Genomic DNA, 15,220 nt, shown 5'->3' with positions numbered 1-15,220 from the left:
CTCCTTACCTTCTCCACATCTCCCAGGCCCTCAGTGTCAAGGAGAACCAAAGTGTGGTCTGGCTTTTGGGGGTGGGGCACACACCACATCCAGATCCCCCTGGTGTGAGACTGCACAGTGGATCCAACAGAAAATCCTGGAAAGCAAAGCAAGCAGGAATGATGAAAGAGGGATCTGGAATCCTTGTATTCCCTTGAGAAGTTAAGCTAAGACATAAGGGGGAGAAGATAACAAGACAGTGCACATGGCCGGTCATGGTGGAAACAGATGCAGAGGAATGAGCAAATAAAAGAATACTAAGGACTGAAAGTTGGGACCTATGTTTTAAAAAAAAAAATCATTCTATGCTTCTAAAAATTTAGTAGTTTGAATTTATTTCGTTGAATTAATTTCACTGATGTCATAATTCTTATAAAAGGAACATGTTTTGCCTTTTTTTTCCAGAAACATATTGAGGAATAAACACATGCTACATCACAGATAGATAGAGTGTCCCTTTATCTACCAGCTGATGCAAACAGCAGCTGTGGCACAGACACAAGCTTTCAGTATCCAGCAGGGTCCTCAACGGTCTCTCCTCATACCTGAGGCTAGATGCGCACAGCGTGGGTGGCTAGAGAGGACTCAGCAAACACCATTGGTTCTCACCTTTCTCCTTCCCTGCCAGCTTGTTCATCAGGTAGGATTTGCCTGTGCGGTAGAGGCCTACGATCGCCACCACCACCACAGGCTGCGTGATCGAGGACAGGATCTTCAGGGCTTCCTGGTTGGTCACTAGGTGTTCGTCGGTGTTCCCAATGAGGCACATGGGCTCTGGCATGTGAATCTCGGGGGCCATGTCTGCGATGTTACTTGTCTGCAGGGGAAGAAACAGGATGACCTGAAATTTCTAGTGTTTAAGGAGAGACATCTTACCCACTGAACCCTGGAACAAATGGCCCGTTAGGATTGCCTGAGGTTCAGAGAAATTGAAAAATAGATCAGAAAAAGAAACAGCAAAGTACAGTCATTGCAGACTTGGAATAGCATGCCCCACGGCCTCTTAAGTACTTGATACACACAGAAAACTCTTATCTTGGGCCTATCTACTGACAGTTTGTGTCTAGTTCATTCCCCTGGCTTTTCTGGCTTGCCAATGTTTCTTGGTTTACACCTGCTGATTTCCCTGGAGAAACTGGCTGTCACTGTGTGACTGGACTACTTTACTGCCCCCCAAGCGATAATGCCAACACATATCATTTTTTAAAAATTGCACATTTACTTTTTGAAGCTATACTTTTTTTCAAAGAAAACATTTTTGCACAGTTTCGAATGTCCTTTCTTAGCTCCAAATTTCAAAGCATGATCATTTGTGAAACTAGCAAAGTGATTGAAAAGACATCATCATGTCTACCCTGACAGTTATCTAAGAAAATAGTATACACTGGACGATATAAGTAACATTTGCTTTTATTAGTTTATCAGGGAGGCAGTTATCTTTCATTTTAGCACTGATTATTTATTGGAGAAGCTGAACAGCCACGATCTCCATCAAGTTCATTTTTCATTATAATACTAGCACGGAACGACCTGAGCCTGTTGCACCAACAGACATTTTAAAAAGTATGTGTTTCTTCCTGAAAGCCAGGGCAAGGCAAATCGTGACTCAAGCCTGTGAGCAAGAAATTGAAACAGAAGCTGTTTTGCTGGGAGCAGGCAGGGGACGATGCATCACAGATGGAGCTACATCAGAGCATGGGCATCAGGAAGTGCCTAGCGCAAGCCCTTGCCAGAGAGCAGCTGTGAACTGAGATCTCAGATGCCAAGTGCTTTCCCATTCTAGTCCATTTCTGGCACGATATTGCTACTCTGTGTCAGTGGAATTCTGGTTGCCTTATTTGTACACAGCAGAAGTGAGAATGGTTTTTGCAGAGTATATTGGTGTGGGAAGCTTGCAGCATTGATAGAATGGTACAAACCACAAGAAAGGGGGGGGGGGAGCTTATAGATCCTTGTGTTTTTGGATGATGTCAGTAATAGAAGAAGAAACTAATTTAAGTGGGTTTTCAGCCTTACAAAGAACAGTTAGTACTGTGTATCTCTAGCATTCGTAGTATTTAAACGTTGGCACCAAATGGTATCTGGATGGACTCCTTAATGCTTTAATCAGAGCCAAATCTCTGATGTCATGGCATAGTGAATATTCCCCAGCCACGTTCTTGAATTCATTAGTCTGCCTTGTGTAGCTCGGCCTGTGACTCAGGAATACATTCTCTCTGTCAGAGTCTCACAAGTTTTAGGAGGCTGGAGAGATGACTCAGCTGTTAAGAGCACCCACTGCTCTCCCAGAGGACCCAGGTTTGATTCCAAAAATCTACATGTTGGCTCACAACTGTCTGTAACTCCAGTTCCGAGGCATCCTTTGCCCTCATGGACCTCCGTGGGCCCACATATGTTCCATAGACATACAAACAGGCAAACAAACACCCATACACAGAAAACTAAATAAAAATCAGGTGTTTATTTGTAGGTTTCACTTAATATCGATTTCCAGTCTCATCCTTGCAACAGATTAGCATTATGATGTCACGCAAGTCTTTCTGCCTGCTTCCTACAAGCCAGACGTAAATAAATCAACATGCATTTATATCAGTAGAGGGTTGGGATGAGATATTGGCTCAGTGATTAAGAGCACTTGAGGCTCTTGTAGACCTTGGGTTTGTTCCTTTAACCCATAACAGGTAGCTCACAACTAGCTATAACCCCAGTCCCAAGGGACTAAAATACACCTGGGCACACACATAAATAAAATAATTATTAAAAAGAGAACAAGAAGAGAGAAATGCTCACACGAGGGGGAGGACTATAGGGAAGAATACCACCAAGAAATCTGAAAGTACTGCAGAATGCTGGGGATGAACTTCTGGTGTTTGCCCTGTTTTTGTGTTTAATATTCTTAACTGCTTTTCTCTTGCTTTGATTGCTTTTGGTCTGTCTTTGAAGAAACGGGGAGGAAGGTGATCATTTAGCAGCTAAATTGAAATGTTTAAATATGACATGCATGAGGCACCAGACATGGCAAGAAGTCAAGAGTTCCCAGAAGTGATCCACATAGCCAGACCATACCGCCCAGGTCTGTCATTTTTGATTCATCACCATATAAAGGTAGAGACAATATTGTAGCAGAGACAGAATTCAACACAAATGGGTTTTAAAGTGAGTGACTAACCAGGAAAAGCAAACATGGAACCTTTAAGGGATGGCAGTACAGCTGAAAAGCCCACTGCAGTGTCAGAAAACCTCTAAACCTCTTCCTGTGTGCCTTGGAGTCTCTCTCTCTCTCTCTCTCTCTCTCTCTCTCTCTCTCTCTCTCTCTCTCTCTCTCCTGTCTCTGCTCTGGCTGTGAATTTGTCCCAAGCTACAGTGAGAACAAGCATTGGCCCACACATAGAGCCCTACTCTCTAGGAATTTACCCCCCAGCTAGAGGCACTCCAGTTAGGGCTGCAGGATGCCCAGGTCTCAAACCCCTTTAGCCTTTCCTGAGCAACTCACACTTTGATATTCATCACACAAACTGTGCTGTTGCCTGCTGCTCTGGATGTAATGCTAGTCCAAGCAGCAATTGGGGATGTCAAGAAGACAGAACAAGCAGAGAAAAAAAAAAAAAAAAAAAAAAAAAAAAAAAAGTCGGAAGGTATTTCTAGCTTTCAGTTTGATTCTACCCACTCTGCCCTCTCATTAACAGGAATAAACAAACACTCTGAATAATGAATAAACACTCTGACTGCCCGACTTCTCTGATAACATTGTCATTTAATCTTTAACGGGGCTAAGCCAGAACCCAGGCTAGGATGCATCCCATCCTGGATAAAAGAGTTTAAAAATTAAACAGTCTCTTCCCACCCCTGCCAGGTCTTACCTTAACAAAAAGCAGGAGCAAGAGCTGCTAAGAACACTGCTTCAATCAGGACTTTGCAAGAATACAAAGGGGTTGTACCCTTATTTATCTGTGCTTGTTTCTGAGAAATAATGGCCAGCCCTGAGAATTTCTTTTCCTCTCCCAGCTCTCTGACAGAGAACTCGCTTATGAAACGCAAGAACAGGAGTCTCTAAACTGAAATTGAAACTACAAGTTCATACTGTTCAGTAAAAGGGGATTTCCAACAGTGGAAGGCTTGGGTGTCACTGAACTGATTTTCCAGAAGTTGCCCATAATCTGAAAGAGAATGTTGACATATTTTGCAATTATTTCAAGCAGTTTATTTTGTTCCTTTTGAACTAGGGTCATCACTTCTCTGGTTTTTGAATCACATTTGATTTGAAGGGAAACCTCATATACTATTTAAGGACTAATTTCTTACAGTTGTATCAGCACCCACTTAGGATAAAACTTATTTTGTTGGTACTAGGTTAAGCAAGGAACTCAGGGTGTCTTTTTTGTGGGTTCTTGAATCCCATATATAAAAGAAGTAAAAACAGACTTAGGAGGAAAACTGAGGACAACTTTTTTTCCGGAATTGGAGAGAACAAAGCGACAGAGCAGACAAACTTTAGATCTCAGCAGGAAACCAGAAGGGAGAGAAGGCAAGGAAAAGGAGAACTAATCCTGCTTGCTGGGTTACAGAACACTCCAGCAAGCTGACTTGGTCATGAAAGTCTGCAAGCATCCGCTTATGGGTGGGGACGTATCTTCTGACAGACTAAGGAAGCCCAGCGCTCCAGGGCAGCAGGCTGAGGCCTGGCATCCAATAAGGGAAACTAGAAAGAGGGAAAAGAAAAAGTTATCTCTAACTGGAGGCCTATTAACATCTACATTGGGGGAGGGGTTTCTGGGGTATACCAGTACTTATTTCATGAGCGAATAGTCACTCCATACATCTCAATGCATCTCCAAGCATAACAAGTGTTTGAAGTGACAACTTTTTGAGGGTCATTTTCCTGCCCAGATGATTCACAGGCTCATTCAGATAAACTCTTAAGAGAAGGAACAACAATGTGTCTTTGTAATCTTATACTATATGGGTGTAGTTTGGAATGTCAGCTAATGATGTGACCCAAGTCCAATTCTTCCGAGCAAAACTCAAGCAACAGAATGGGTTAAAATAATTTTTAAAAATAGGTCAGTAGAATATCTATGCTTTACCAAGAAGAAATAGCCTTCCCTTAATGGATCTTCAACGAAGCTTTTCTACCTCCACCGTTTTAGAATCCAGGCCAAAATATCAGTATGTTAATAAGTCCTGGAGGTGACACTGCTGTCACTATTGAGACAAGGCAACTCAGGTAAATGCCAAATGAATACAGAGTTCTGAAATCTGGTCATATGCAGCTAACAGGGATCAGTTATGTAGAAACTGAATGTGCCTGTTCATTGATTATTTTCGGACTTTGTTCTGAAGCTCTCTGAAGTGTAAGTCTCCAAAAGTTGAGCACACTCTCTTTAGATTGCATTTACCTCTAAGCTTGACAAAGACAGTCTTTCCTTTATGATCCAGAGACAGTAGGATCTGGTAAGTCAAGCAGGGAAGCTTGTCCCCCAACTACGAGGATACCACACGGAGCTGCCAGAACAGTACCACTTTGTAGTCTCATTATGGAAAAAACTTGAGTTTCCCCAGAACCCCAAACAACAGAAAGTAAGTTACCTGTCCTAGCTGCCCTTTCTCCAGCTGCCTCTTAGAATCAGAAATCAAGTCGAGATCCAGACTAAGTTGCTGAGGGTAGGGGGAGGGAGAGGGAGTGAATTGTGGATTTACCTGCTCCTGCTCCCTGTAGTAGGAGTCTAAGCATAGTCTCAGCTGCCTCTCACATGTGCTGCTCTTTCTTCCTTCTGCATGTCTGTGTCCGTTTTACATAAGCCCAGAACAGTAACATCCTTTTCCGAAATTGAGATTGGAAGTAAGGTCATTCAAAACAGTGTTTAAGATTCAGCAGAGGTAACTTTAAAGCATTAGGTGAAGAAGTGGGAGAAGGTCAGAAGAACCAATATTACTGTATTATCCACTCTGATAACACAGGCAGCCCCTTTCTATAGAAGTGTAAGCAACTGGGCCTGTTCCAAAAGGCTTTATGCTTTCAGATAGGAGGGCTTCAGAGTAAAGGTGTGAGTCAAACTTACTGTATCCAGATAACAGGTAAAGTAGGACTGTGGTGGAGGAGAGCCAGCTGTGCTCCTGCATCGTTGACTTTATTGTGAGTACCACCTAAACTGGTGACTTTGGGTAATATAGCCATTATCACAATACTAACTGTATTGATCCATGAGCACTGGATGGCCTTCCATTCTAGTGTCTTCTTTGGTTGGTTGGTTGGTTGGTTGGTTGGTTGGTTGGTTGGTTGGTTTTGTTTTTATTATATCAGGTTTTTTTAAATATTTTTTTTTCAGTGTGATCCTTTTACCAGACTTTCTTTCCATGGACTCTATCACTTCTCAAGACAGAGTAATCTCCGACTTAAGCATGCAGTCACAGAGTACCTGGCCTCAGGAGAGAAGGCAAGTCAATGACTGATCTCATTTTCCTGTGTCGTGAGTGAATGCAGAGGCAGACTCAGAAGCGGTCAGACTGTAGGCTGAGTTCTGCCGAATCAGGCCTGTCTCTGTCATCATGAGTGTAGCCCTCGGCTTGGGGACAGTGACTCAACCTGAGACAGAGTTGGCTGAACACTGCATGGAACCACTACTTCCAAATGGAAGACTCCAAAACTCACATGAGAGTAAGCACAGGGGTTCCACTGATGGTCTGGAAGGCCATCTTCTTAAGACCTTCACTGTCCCCTCTGAGGGAGGGAGCCCGTAGGCTCTCTGTCCTCTGCTCTCTTCCTTCCTCCTGGCTATGCTCTCCCCTATGCCCTATTCTCCCACCCTTTTTTGTCTTACTGTGCTTTGCAGAGCAAGAAAACACCCTCTAATGAGACTTTGGTGTCACTTTTCCACTGTTCACATTTCATCCAGTATTTATAACTTCTGTCACCCTTCCCATATGCCTACAGATATATCAAGAGTTTTTATAAACACGAGTACAGAACCCTTTATAAAGAATTATTGGGTCATGTTTTAAAATAAGAAGCTACTGCTTTTGCCTTTCTATGCTGTCTTTCTGGCAGCTATTCCATGTCAGGCAATGGGGATGCTGTATGAAAATAGTAACAATTGAAAATAGTACCCTGACTTTGGAAGCCCTATGCAGGACGGGGTACAGCTGACAGAGATGATTCCAATGCTTTGGCCAAGTTCATGGCCAGCAACACGATTAATGGCATGGGGATTTGCTGAACTTTGAACTACAGAAGTTCCCAGTGGATGAATATATCTAAAAACAGTCTTCAAAAGTACCCTGGAGCCCGGAGCCATGGCTCCGGAGGTGAAGCGTTTGCCTTGTAATCGTGAGCACCTGAGTTTGAATCCCCAAAACCCACACAAAAGCTACCTGCTGGAGTGTGCATCTATAACCCCAGCTCTCTTAATGCAAAACTAGGAACAGGATAGGACAATTCTCAGAAACTTTGTAGGGCCACTGGCACTGTTTCTTAAGCAACAGAAAACAATGAAAGAGAGACCCTCCCTTCAACAAAGTGAAAAGCAAACCATCCCACATGAGTGTAGCACACGTGTGACTACATCTTACACACATGAGCATGCATACACACACAGGGGAGAGGGGGAGAGAGACAGACACACAGAGACAGAGAGAGATAGAAACAGAGAGAGTCTGAGAGATCAAACACATATACAAGATAAAAAAGAAAAACACCACAGGGATAAGTGGTTTAATTGTTGTTGAACTTTAGTTTTGTAGCTGGCTGTCTCTTTATGTTTTGTTTTGTTTTTTTTTTTAATTTGCTACTTGAGAAAAGCATCTGAATTCTTAGAAATGCCCAAGTTACATCAGAGGCTCATGGCTTTCAGTTTCCAGACTTAGGTTTCAGGAAGTGCCTTCAAGAAGAGTGTTTTGGCTCAAGAGCTCATTTTCCTGCTGAGAGAAGACTCCTGCCAAGCTGTCTGAAAACACAAGCCCAGGAAGCTTGCTCAGTTTGGAGAGTGAAAGCTCATGGGTCAGATTCCAGAACCACCCTCTCTTATCATGTAGTGCTTGTTTGTTTAGCATCTTTGTGGGATCAGACTACATGTAGAAAGTAGATAGGCCCCGCTGCCAGGGCTTGTCATAAACACTAATCACCATTTGACCTGTTTCCAATTTATTCTCTGCGAGAGACACAGCGACTTTTAACACACACATATACACACTGAATAATTATATCACTTCCTCAATAATTATAACACTTCCTATTGCTCAGCATAAAAGCCAGTCTGCAGTATCTTTCTGTCCAAATAGTGTCTCCTCTCTCTACCTACTCATATTATCTCCTGTTCTCTTATGGTGCTTAGCAGAAATTGAAGTATTCTGCACGACTATTTAATGTCTTCTTTCTAAAAAGCAAAACAAAGCAGCACAAGAATCATGACTTGTCTGATTGTGGCTATATCCCTATATCCCGGCTGCCTCCTCTCATGTCCAGCCCATGTCAGTGCCCAATACATACTCATCGAATGAACAGATGTACTCGCGTTAGAAAGTGACACTTTATTGTCTCTTTTTACACAGGAAATTTGCTCTTCACATCTGAACTTTCAACACAAGCCCCCCCCCCTCCCCCACCCCCACCTCCCGTTCTGGAAGCAGAAATGGGAGATCTCATTGTCACGACATGGGATCTCTTGTTGTGGTCATCAGCAGGGTACAACATCTTCCCACTGTGTCAGATTTTTTGGTCCAGGGATTCTCCAACTAAAAAGAAACCCATGACCCAAAAAGATAAGTACATTGTAAAAACAGTAAGCTTGGGGCTTTACTTACTCTGGTTGTAACAATCTTGCAGCATTGTAATCTAACACTAGTTATTTAATGCTTTAAACAGAAAAATGAAAACCACTGTGAGACTTCTGTTACTGTTGACTTTTTAATCTGGATAACAAGAAAACGTACTAAGCAGATGATAATGAAAATAATGAAGGTGAGCATTTTTACCAAAGTGTGTCAGCTTAGTAGGGTTCCCTTAGCTAAAGACCACACTCCTGCTTTGGGTTTCCTAAAGGCTGTGTTCTTTTCATAAACAAAATACATCGATCCCATTTCAAAATGCCTGCAAATACTACCTTACCTGAGCATAAACCCCACACCACAACGAAATAAACAATTAATAGAAAACTCCAAGGAAGAAAATTAGGAATGAAAAAAGAAAAGAAACTGTAGAGGAATTTTAATCCAGCCACATGGCTGCTCGGGCAAGGAATCACATCCAAAGACCTGGGTCTGTGTGATCAGGCCTGAATGCAGACAAACCTATAGTTTACACCTTTAATCCCAAACAACAACGTAGGTAATGTTAGTTTACAGAAGGAAGCAGCCATGTTTGAAAGTGGCATCTAATTGAGGGGCAGAAAAAGTGACAAATCAGAAAAGGGTTTGACAGAATGAGTCAGAGATCAGATAAGCCCAACTCTCACAAAACAGGAAAAAGAGGCATCGTGGAGTTAGTCATGAAGGCGGCTCAGTGAGTCCAGTTCAGTTGAGCTCAGACAAGGCCGTGGAGTTCGGTGACTTCAGTGAAGATCAGTTGAGTGGAGTTGAATTCTATACAGTCACTTGGGAGTCAGTCCAGTGAACGCATGCAGGCCAGCAGGGGCAGTTGAAGTCAGAGAATAAGAAGGAGCCCAAAGATGAGAACAAGTTGCCAGGGCTAGTTTGAGGCCAAGCTGAGTGCTTCAGTGAGGAACAGAAAGAAGCCAGACTGAATCAGTGAGCTTGGAGAGAAGTTTTGTGCCAGAAGACTAGGCTGAGTTGAATCAGCCAGCCAGAGCTCAGAAAGGACTCGAAATGGTGAGCTTACTCAGCAGTAAGTCTCAGAGGCTGAAACATTCTAGGCCTAGGTTAGCAGATGGGGTCTGGCAGCTCAAGTCTTCAAGGTCCGGATTGCTGGTTAGATTGTACGGAGGCTAGATGCTTCCAGACCTAGGCCTAAGGATAGTTACCTAGAAACTCTCCGGGCTCAGCCCAAGCCCAAAGATATATTTATATATTCATAAAGCTTGGGTACAGGTCTCATCTCATTCCTTCCTCTGAGGAAATAAAGTTACTTTTGCAAGAACGATCTAACAACAAGAAAATTAGTCTAGAAGGCCACAGTGAATACAATAATAAAATTATGACTTTCAGTCTTATGAATTATATTGATTCACAAGGAAGAAATTTCTAAAACCAACAAAGTAAAAGCCTTAGTTTATCCATAGTGGTAACTACATCTTATAAAGCTTCACAGAAGTAGAGATATGCAACAAAGTCATCACGTTGAGGTTTAAAGATCTTGTAAACAGTAACACTTAACTGTAGAATTAATTAAACTATAAGGAAGAATATGGCTAAAAGATATTTTTAGGTATTACTAAACCAGTAAACAAAAACAGAGAAATGCTAAATTACTATATTTCACTAAGAAAGAGCCTGATCCCAGAACAATGAGAGGAAAGGATGACTGACTATTAAGTCAAACACACACACACACACACACACACACACACACACACACACCAGTATATTTTACAAGAAGATTTATGGTGTTTATCTGAACTCCCATTGGTTTTATTTTTTAAAAAATTAATGTTCAATAAGAAATTTAGTAAAAAGTCAAGATGTAACTAAGGGAGCAGACAATAGTAGCATGTCCTTAGGTGCTGAGATAGAATAAATGGAAACTTAATTAAACTGTTTAAAGGAGAAAGTGAGTTGTGATCTATTGTGGGATTCATAGACTCTGGCCTATAGACCAAACCTTTCTATTGGTTGTTTGGTAAATAATGCTTTATTTAAATACAACTGCCTCAATGGCTGATATTATGACACAAGAACAGAGCTGATGAGAGCAGTAAACACTGCATGTACCACAAAACCTAAATTATTGCCTTCAAGACTTTTTATAGAAGTTTGTGAACACATAATTTAGGTAAGAGAATAGAGTAAGAATAATTTTGCAACAAAGGAGAAGAATCATCTGGGAAAGGAGGGAAATGGCAACGAATAGGCCTGAATGTCACAAAAGAGCTATTACAGCATCTATATATGGTCAAGTGGCTTGTCTCCTAGTGTATTTATAAGTTCAATGTATTCTATAGAAAAAAAAATGCTTTTATAAAGGTAGAAAAAATGACCATCATGCAAATGACTAGGGGCAAAAGCAGACACTGTGTCTCACTGGTGGGGCACTCAGAGTGCATTTGAGAAATCATTGCTGTCAGGTTTAAGATGCATCTGCTTACACTCTGACCTTTGACCTGGGCTACAGGTACTCTCCTTCAAGCCCCATTATGAGGTTTTCTGTGGCTGAGACGAAACTCAGTTGCCAGAAACACTATTTTCTACCCATTGCTGTCTCCTCCTTCCAATACCAGATACCAAGGCCATCCAATCCCTTTCATTTACTTATTTATTGTATTTAGTCTCTCATATATTACATCCTAAATGTAGTTTCCCCTGCCCCTAATCCACTCCTCCTCCTTCTCTCTTGGAAAAATGGCAGGCCTCCCATGGATATCAATCAAACATGACAGACATATAAAGTTGCAGTAAGACCCCAGCACCTCCCCTCATATTAAGGTTGGATGAAGCGACCCGGTAGGAATGAAAGGTTCCCAAAAGCAGGTAAAAGAGTCAGAGGCAGATCCCATTGCCACTGTTAGGGGTTCAACAGGAAGACCAATCTACACAACCTTAGCATATATGCAAAGGCCGTAGGTCAGATCCATCCAGGCTCCCTGATTGTTGGTTCAGTCTCTCTGAGCCCTTATGAGCTCAGGTGAGTTGATTCTGTGGGTTTTCTTGTGGCATCCTTGATCTGCCAGTTCCTACAATCTTTCCTCCCCGTCTTTCACAGGATGACCTGAGCTCCCCTAGTTTTTGGCTGTGGGTCTCTGCATCTGTTTCAATCAGTTGCTGGATAAAGACTCTCTGACGATGATTCTGCTAGGCTCCTGTCTGTGGATATAGCAGAATGTCACGTGCAATCATTTCATTGACCTTTTTTCCCTTTCAGTCCTGTTAGTTTCTATCTTGATTCTATCTCTGGACTATCCAGCCTCTGGTTACTGGCCATCCAGGCAGTATTAGGCATTGGCTCCCTCTAGTGGCACGAGTCTCAATCTGCACCAGTCATTGGTTGGCCATTTCTACAATTTCTGTGCCACTTCTACCCCAGCACATCTTGCTGGCAGACAAATTGAAGGTTTTGTGGCTAGGTTTGTGATCCAGTCCCTCCACTGAGAGTCTTGCCTGGCTACAGGAGATGGCTAGTTCAGGCTCCGTATTTCCCATGGCTAGGAGTGTTATCTAGGGTCAACCCTAATAGATTCCTGGGAGTTTTCATTAAAGTGAATTACTTTACCTCCAAATTGCCCCCCAATTTTGGTTGACTCTATCAGTACTCCCTCCCTTCATTCTTCCTCAACCTGATCTCTCCTGTTCCCATTCCTACCTGCCTCCAGTCCACCCACAATGTCCTTTCTATTTCCCCTTCCCAGGGAGAGTCATGTGTCCCACCTTGAGCCGTCCTTGTTACCTAGCCTCTCTGTGTCTGTGTATTGTAAAGCATGATTATCCTTTAAGGTTTATATTCACTTATAAGTGAGTACATATCATGTTGTCTTTCTGGGTCTGGGCTATCTCACTCAGGGTGACTTTTTTTCTAGTTCCATCCATTTGCCTGCAAATTTTATGATGTTATTTTTTTAACACTTGAATAATACTCCATTGTATAAATGTATCACATTTTCTTTCTCCGTGTTTTGGTTGATAAGCATCTGGGTTATTTCCAGTTTCTAGTTATTACAAATCATGCTGCCTTGAACATAGTTGAGCAAGTGTCTTTGTGGTAAGATGGAACGTCTTTTGGATACATGCCCAGGAGTTGGGTCTTGAGGTATCGTTCCCAATTTTTCTGAGAAACCACAATATTGATTTCCAATGTGGCTATGCAAGTTTACACTAAGTGTTCCTTCGCTCTGCATCCTTGTCAGCATGAGCTCTCACTGGTGTTTTGGTCTTAACCATTCTGACAGGTGTTAAGATAGAATTTCAGAGTCATTTTGATTTGCATTTCCCTGATAGCTAAGGATGTTGAACATTTCTTTAAATGCTTCTCTGCCATTTGAGATTCCTCTGTTGAGAGTTCTCTTTAGATCTGTACCTCATTTTTAAATTGTGTTACTGGTTTATTGATATCTACTTTCCTGAATTCTATATATATTTTGGATATCAGCCCTCTGTCAGATGTGGTAAAGCTCTTTTCCTATTCTGTAGGCTTCTCTTTTGTCCTTTTGATGGTTTCCTTTGTCTTACTAAAGATTTTCAGTTTTATAAGATCCAATTTACTAATTATCAATCTTAGTGCATGTGTGACTAGTGTTCTGTTCAGGAAGTTGTCTCCTTTCCCAGTGAGTTCAAGACTATTCCCCACTTTCTCCTCTGTCAGTTTTAGTGTATCTGGCTTTCTGCTGAGGTGTTTAATCCACTTGGAGTTGAGTTTTGTGTAGGGAGGTAGATATTTACATTCTTCTCCATGCAGACATCCAGTTAGACCAGCACAGGTTGTTGGTGCTTTTGTTTTTCCATTACATGGTTTTGCCTGCTTTGTCAAATACTGTGTCCATACGTGTGTGGGTTTATTTCTGGATCTTCCATTCTGTCCCACTGTCTGTTTTTATTGCCAACACCATGCAAGTTTTATTACTATTACTCTATACTACAGCTTGAAATCAGGGACGGTGATCCCTCCAGAAGCTCTCTTATTGAACAGGATTGTTTTAGCTATCCTGAGTTGTTTTTTTTTTTTTCCATGTAAAGTTCATCATTGCTCTTTCAAGGTCTGTAACGAATTGTGTTGGAAGTTTAATGGTAATTGTATTGAATAATTGAAGAATTAAAAAGCAATTGTAGGTTGCTTTTGGTAAGGTGGGCTATTTCACTTTGTCCATCCTACTGATCTATGAGCATGGGAGATCTTTCCATCTTCTGATATCTTCTCTAATTTCTCTCTTCAAAGATATGAAGATTTTGTCATATAGGTCTTTCATTTGCTTGGTTAGAGTTACACCAAGATATTTTACATTCTTTGTGGCTATTGTGAAGGGTTGTTTCCCTGATTTTTTTTCTCAGTCCACTTATTGTTTGTATAAAGGGGGGCTACTGATTTTTTTAGTTCATTTTGTATCCATAGTTCCATAATTTTTTTTAGAAAGTGTTTATCTGCTTTAGGAGTTCTATGGTAGAATTTTGGCTGTCACTTATATATTATGTATTATATACTATCTGGGAATAGTGATACTTTGACATCTTCCTTTCAAATTTATATCCCCTTGATCTCCGTAAGTTATCTTATTACTGTAGCTAAAACTTCGGGTACTATATTTAGTCGATGTGGAGAGAATAGAGAGCCTTGTCACTGATTTTAGTGACATTATTTTGCATTTCTCTCCTTTTAATATTGGCTACCAGCTTGCTGCATATTGCCTCTATCATTTTTAGGTATGTGCATTATATCAATGACTTCTCTAACACTTTTAGCATGAAGGGATGTTGGATTTTGTCGAAGACTTTTTCAGCAAGTAATGAGACGATCATGTGGTTCCTTTATCTTAATTTGTTTTGAAAGACCCCCCAAACGGGGACCCTCACCCAAGTCCGGACCTGCACGAACCCAAGGATACACGAGAAACCATCTTGATGCAATTGCAGAGGAGGTTTAATGACGAGGGCCCTCGGGCCGGAACCTATCTCATGCAGGAGATAGAGATTCCGACCCCGGACCCAGGAAACTTGGGATATTTATCGGTAGGGGTTGGCGCGGTTACATATGATTGGTTGCACTTTCGAGCAGCTACACATGATTGGATATTTCAAACATCAGCAACTTGCAGAACTGGCAGAACTTGCAGAACCTCGGACCGAAGTAAACACCAGATAGCCCATTACTCACTTGGGCTTGTTTGGACTTGTCTGGGCATGCCCTTGCATGCCTTTATTTTTGGTCACCCTGCCCCTGCAGGGACTTAATATTTTATTATAACTAAAATTAACAAATTGTTGGTGGTCTTTGCTGACCATGAATTTTGTTATTGTTTCAACGCTGCTTTCAAATTTTATTTTCACAGTTTATGTGATAGATTACATTGACAGATTTTCATATGTTGAAGCA

At 41.6% G+C, this 15,220-nt stretch overlaps 1 protein-coding gene and 1 long non-coding RNA gene across 2 annotated transcripts in view; one reads left to right on the top strand and one right to left on the bottom strand.

The window, feature by feature from the left end:
* The window catches only part of LOC117707040 (guanylate-binding protein 5-like), a 13,869-nt gene extending 9,778 nt beyond the window's left edge, over positions 1–4,091 (bottom strand). Inside the window, exons 1-3 of the mRNA XM_034500343.2 lie at positions 3,900–4,091; positions 649–856; positions 9–136 (exon numbers count right to left, since the gene is read on the bottom strand). Of these exons, the coding sequence (XP_034356234.1) occupies positions 9–136; positions 649–838 (318 nt within the window). The 5' untranslated portion in view covers positions 839–856; positions 3,900–4,091. The remainder of the gene's footprint in view (positions 1–8; positions 137–648; positions 857–3,899) is intronic.
* Positions 4,092–5,405: 1,314 nt separating this feature from the next.
* Positions 5,406–8,649, top strand: LOC143442144 (uncharacterized). Its single transcript, XR_013110156.1, has 3 exons — positions 5,406–5,616; positions 6,366–6,694; positions 8,584–8,649. It is a non-coding gene; the product is annotated as an uncharacterized LOC143442144 (long non-coding RNA).
* The last annotated feature ends 6,571 nt before the right edge of the window (positions 8,650–15,220 follow it).

This window comes from Arvicanthis niloticus, chromosome 4, assembly GCF_011762505.2.
Source record: "Arvicanthis niloticus isolate mArvNil1 chromosome 4, mArvNil1.pat.X, whole genome shotgun sequence".
NCBI lineage: Eukaryota > Metazoa > Chordata > Mammalia > Rodentia > Muridae > Arvicanthis > Arvicanthis niloticus.
This window is presented reverse-complemented; position numbering and strand designations above follow the sequence as displayed.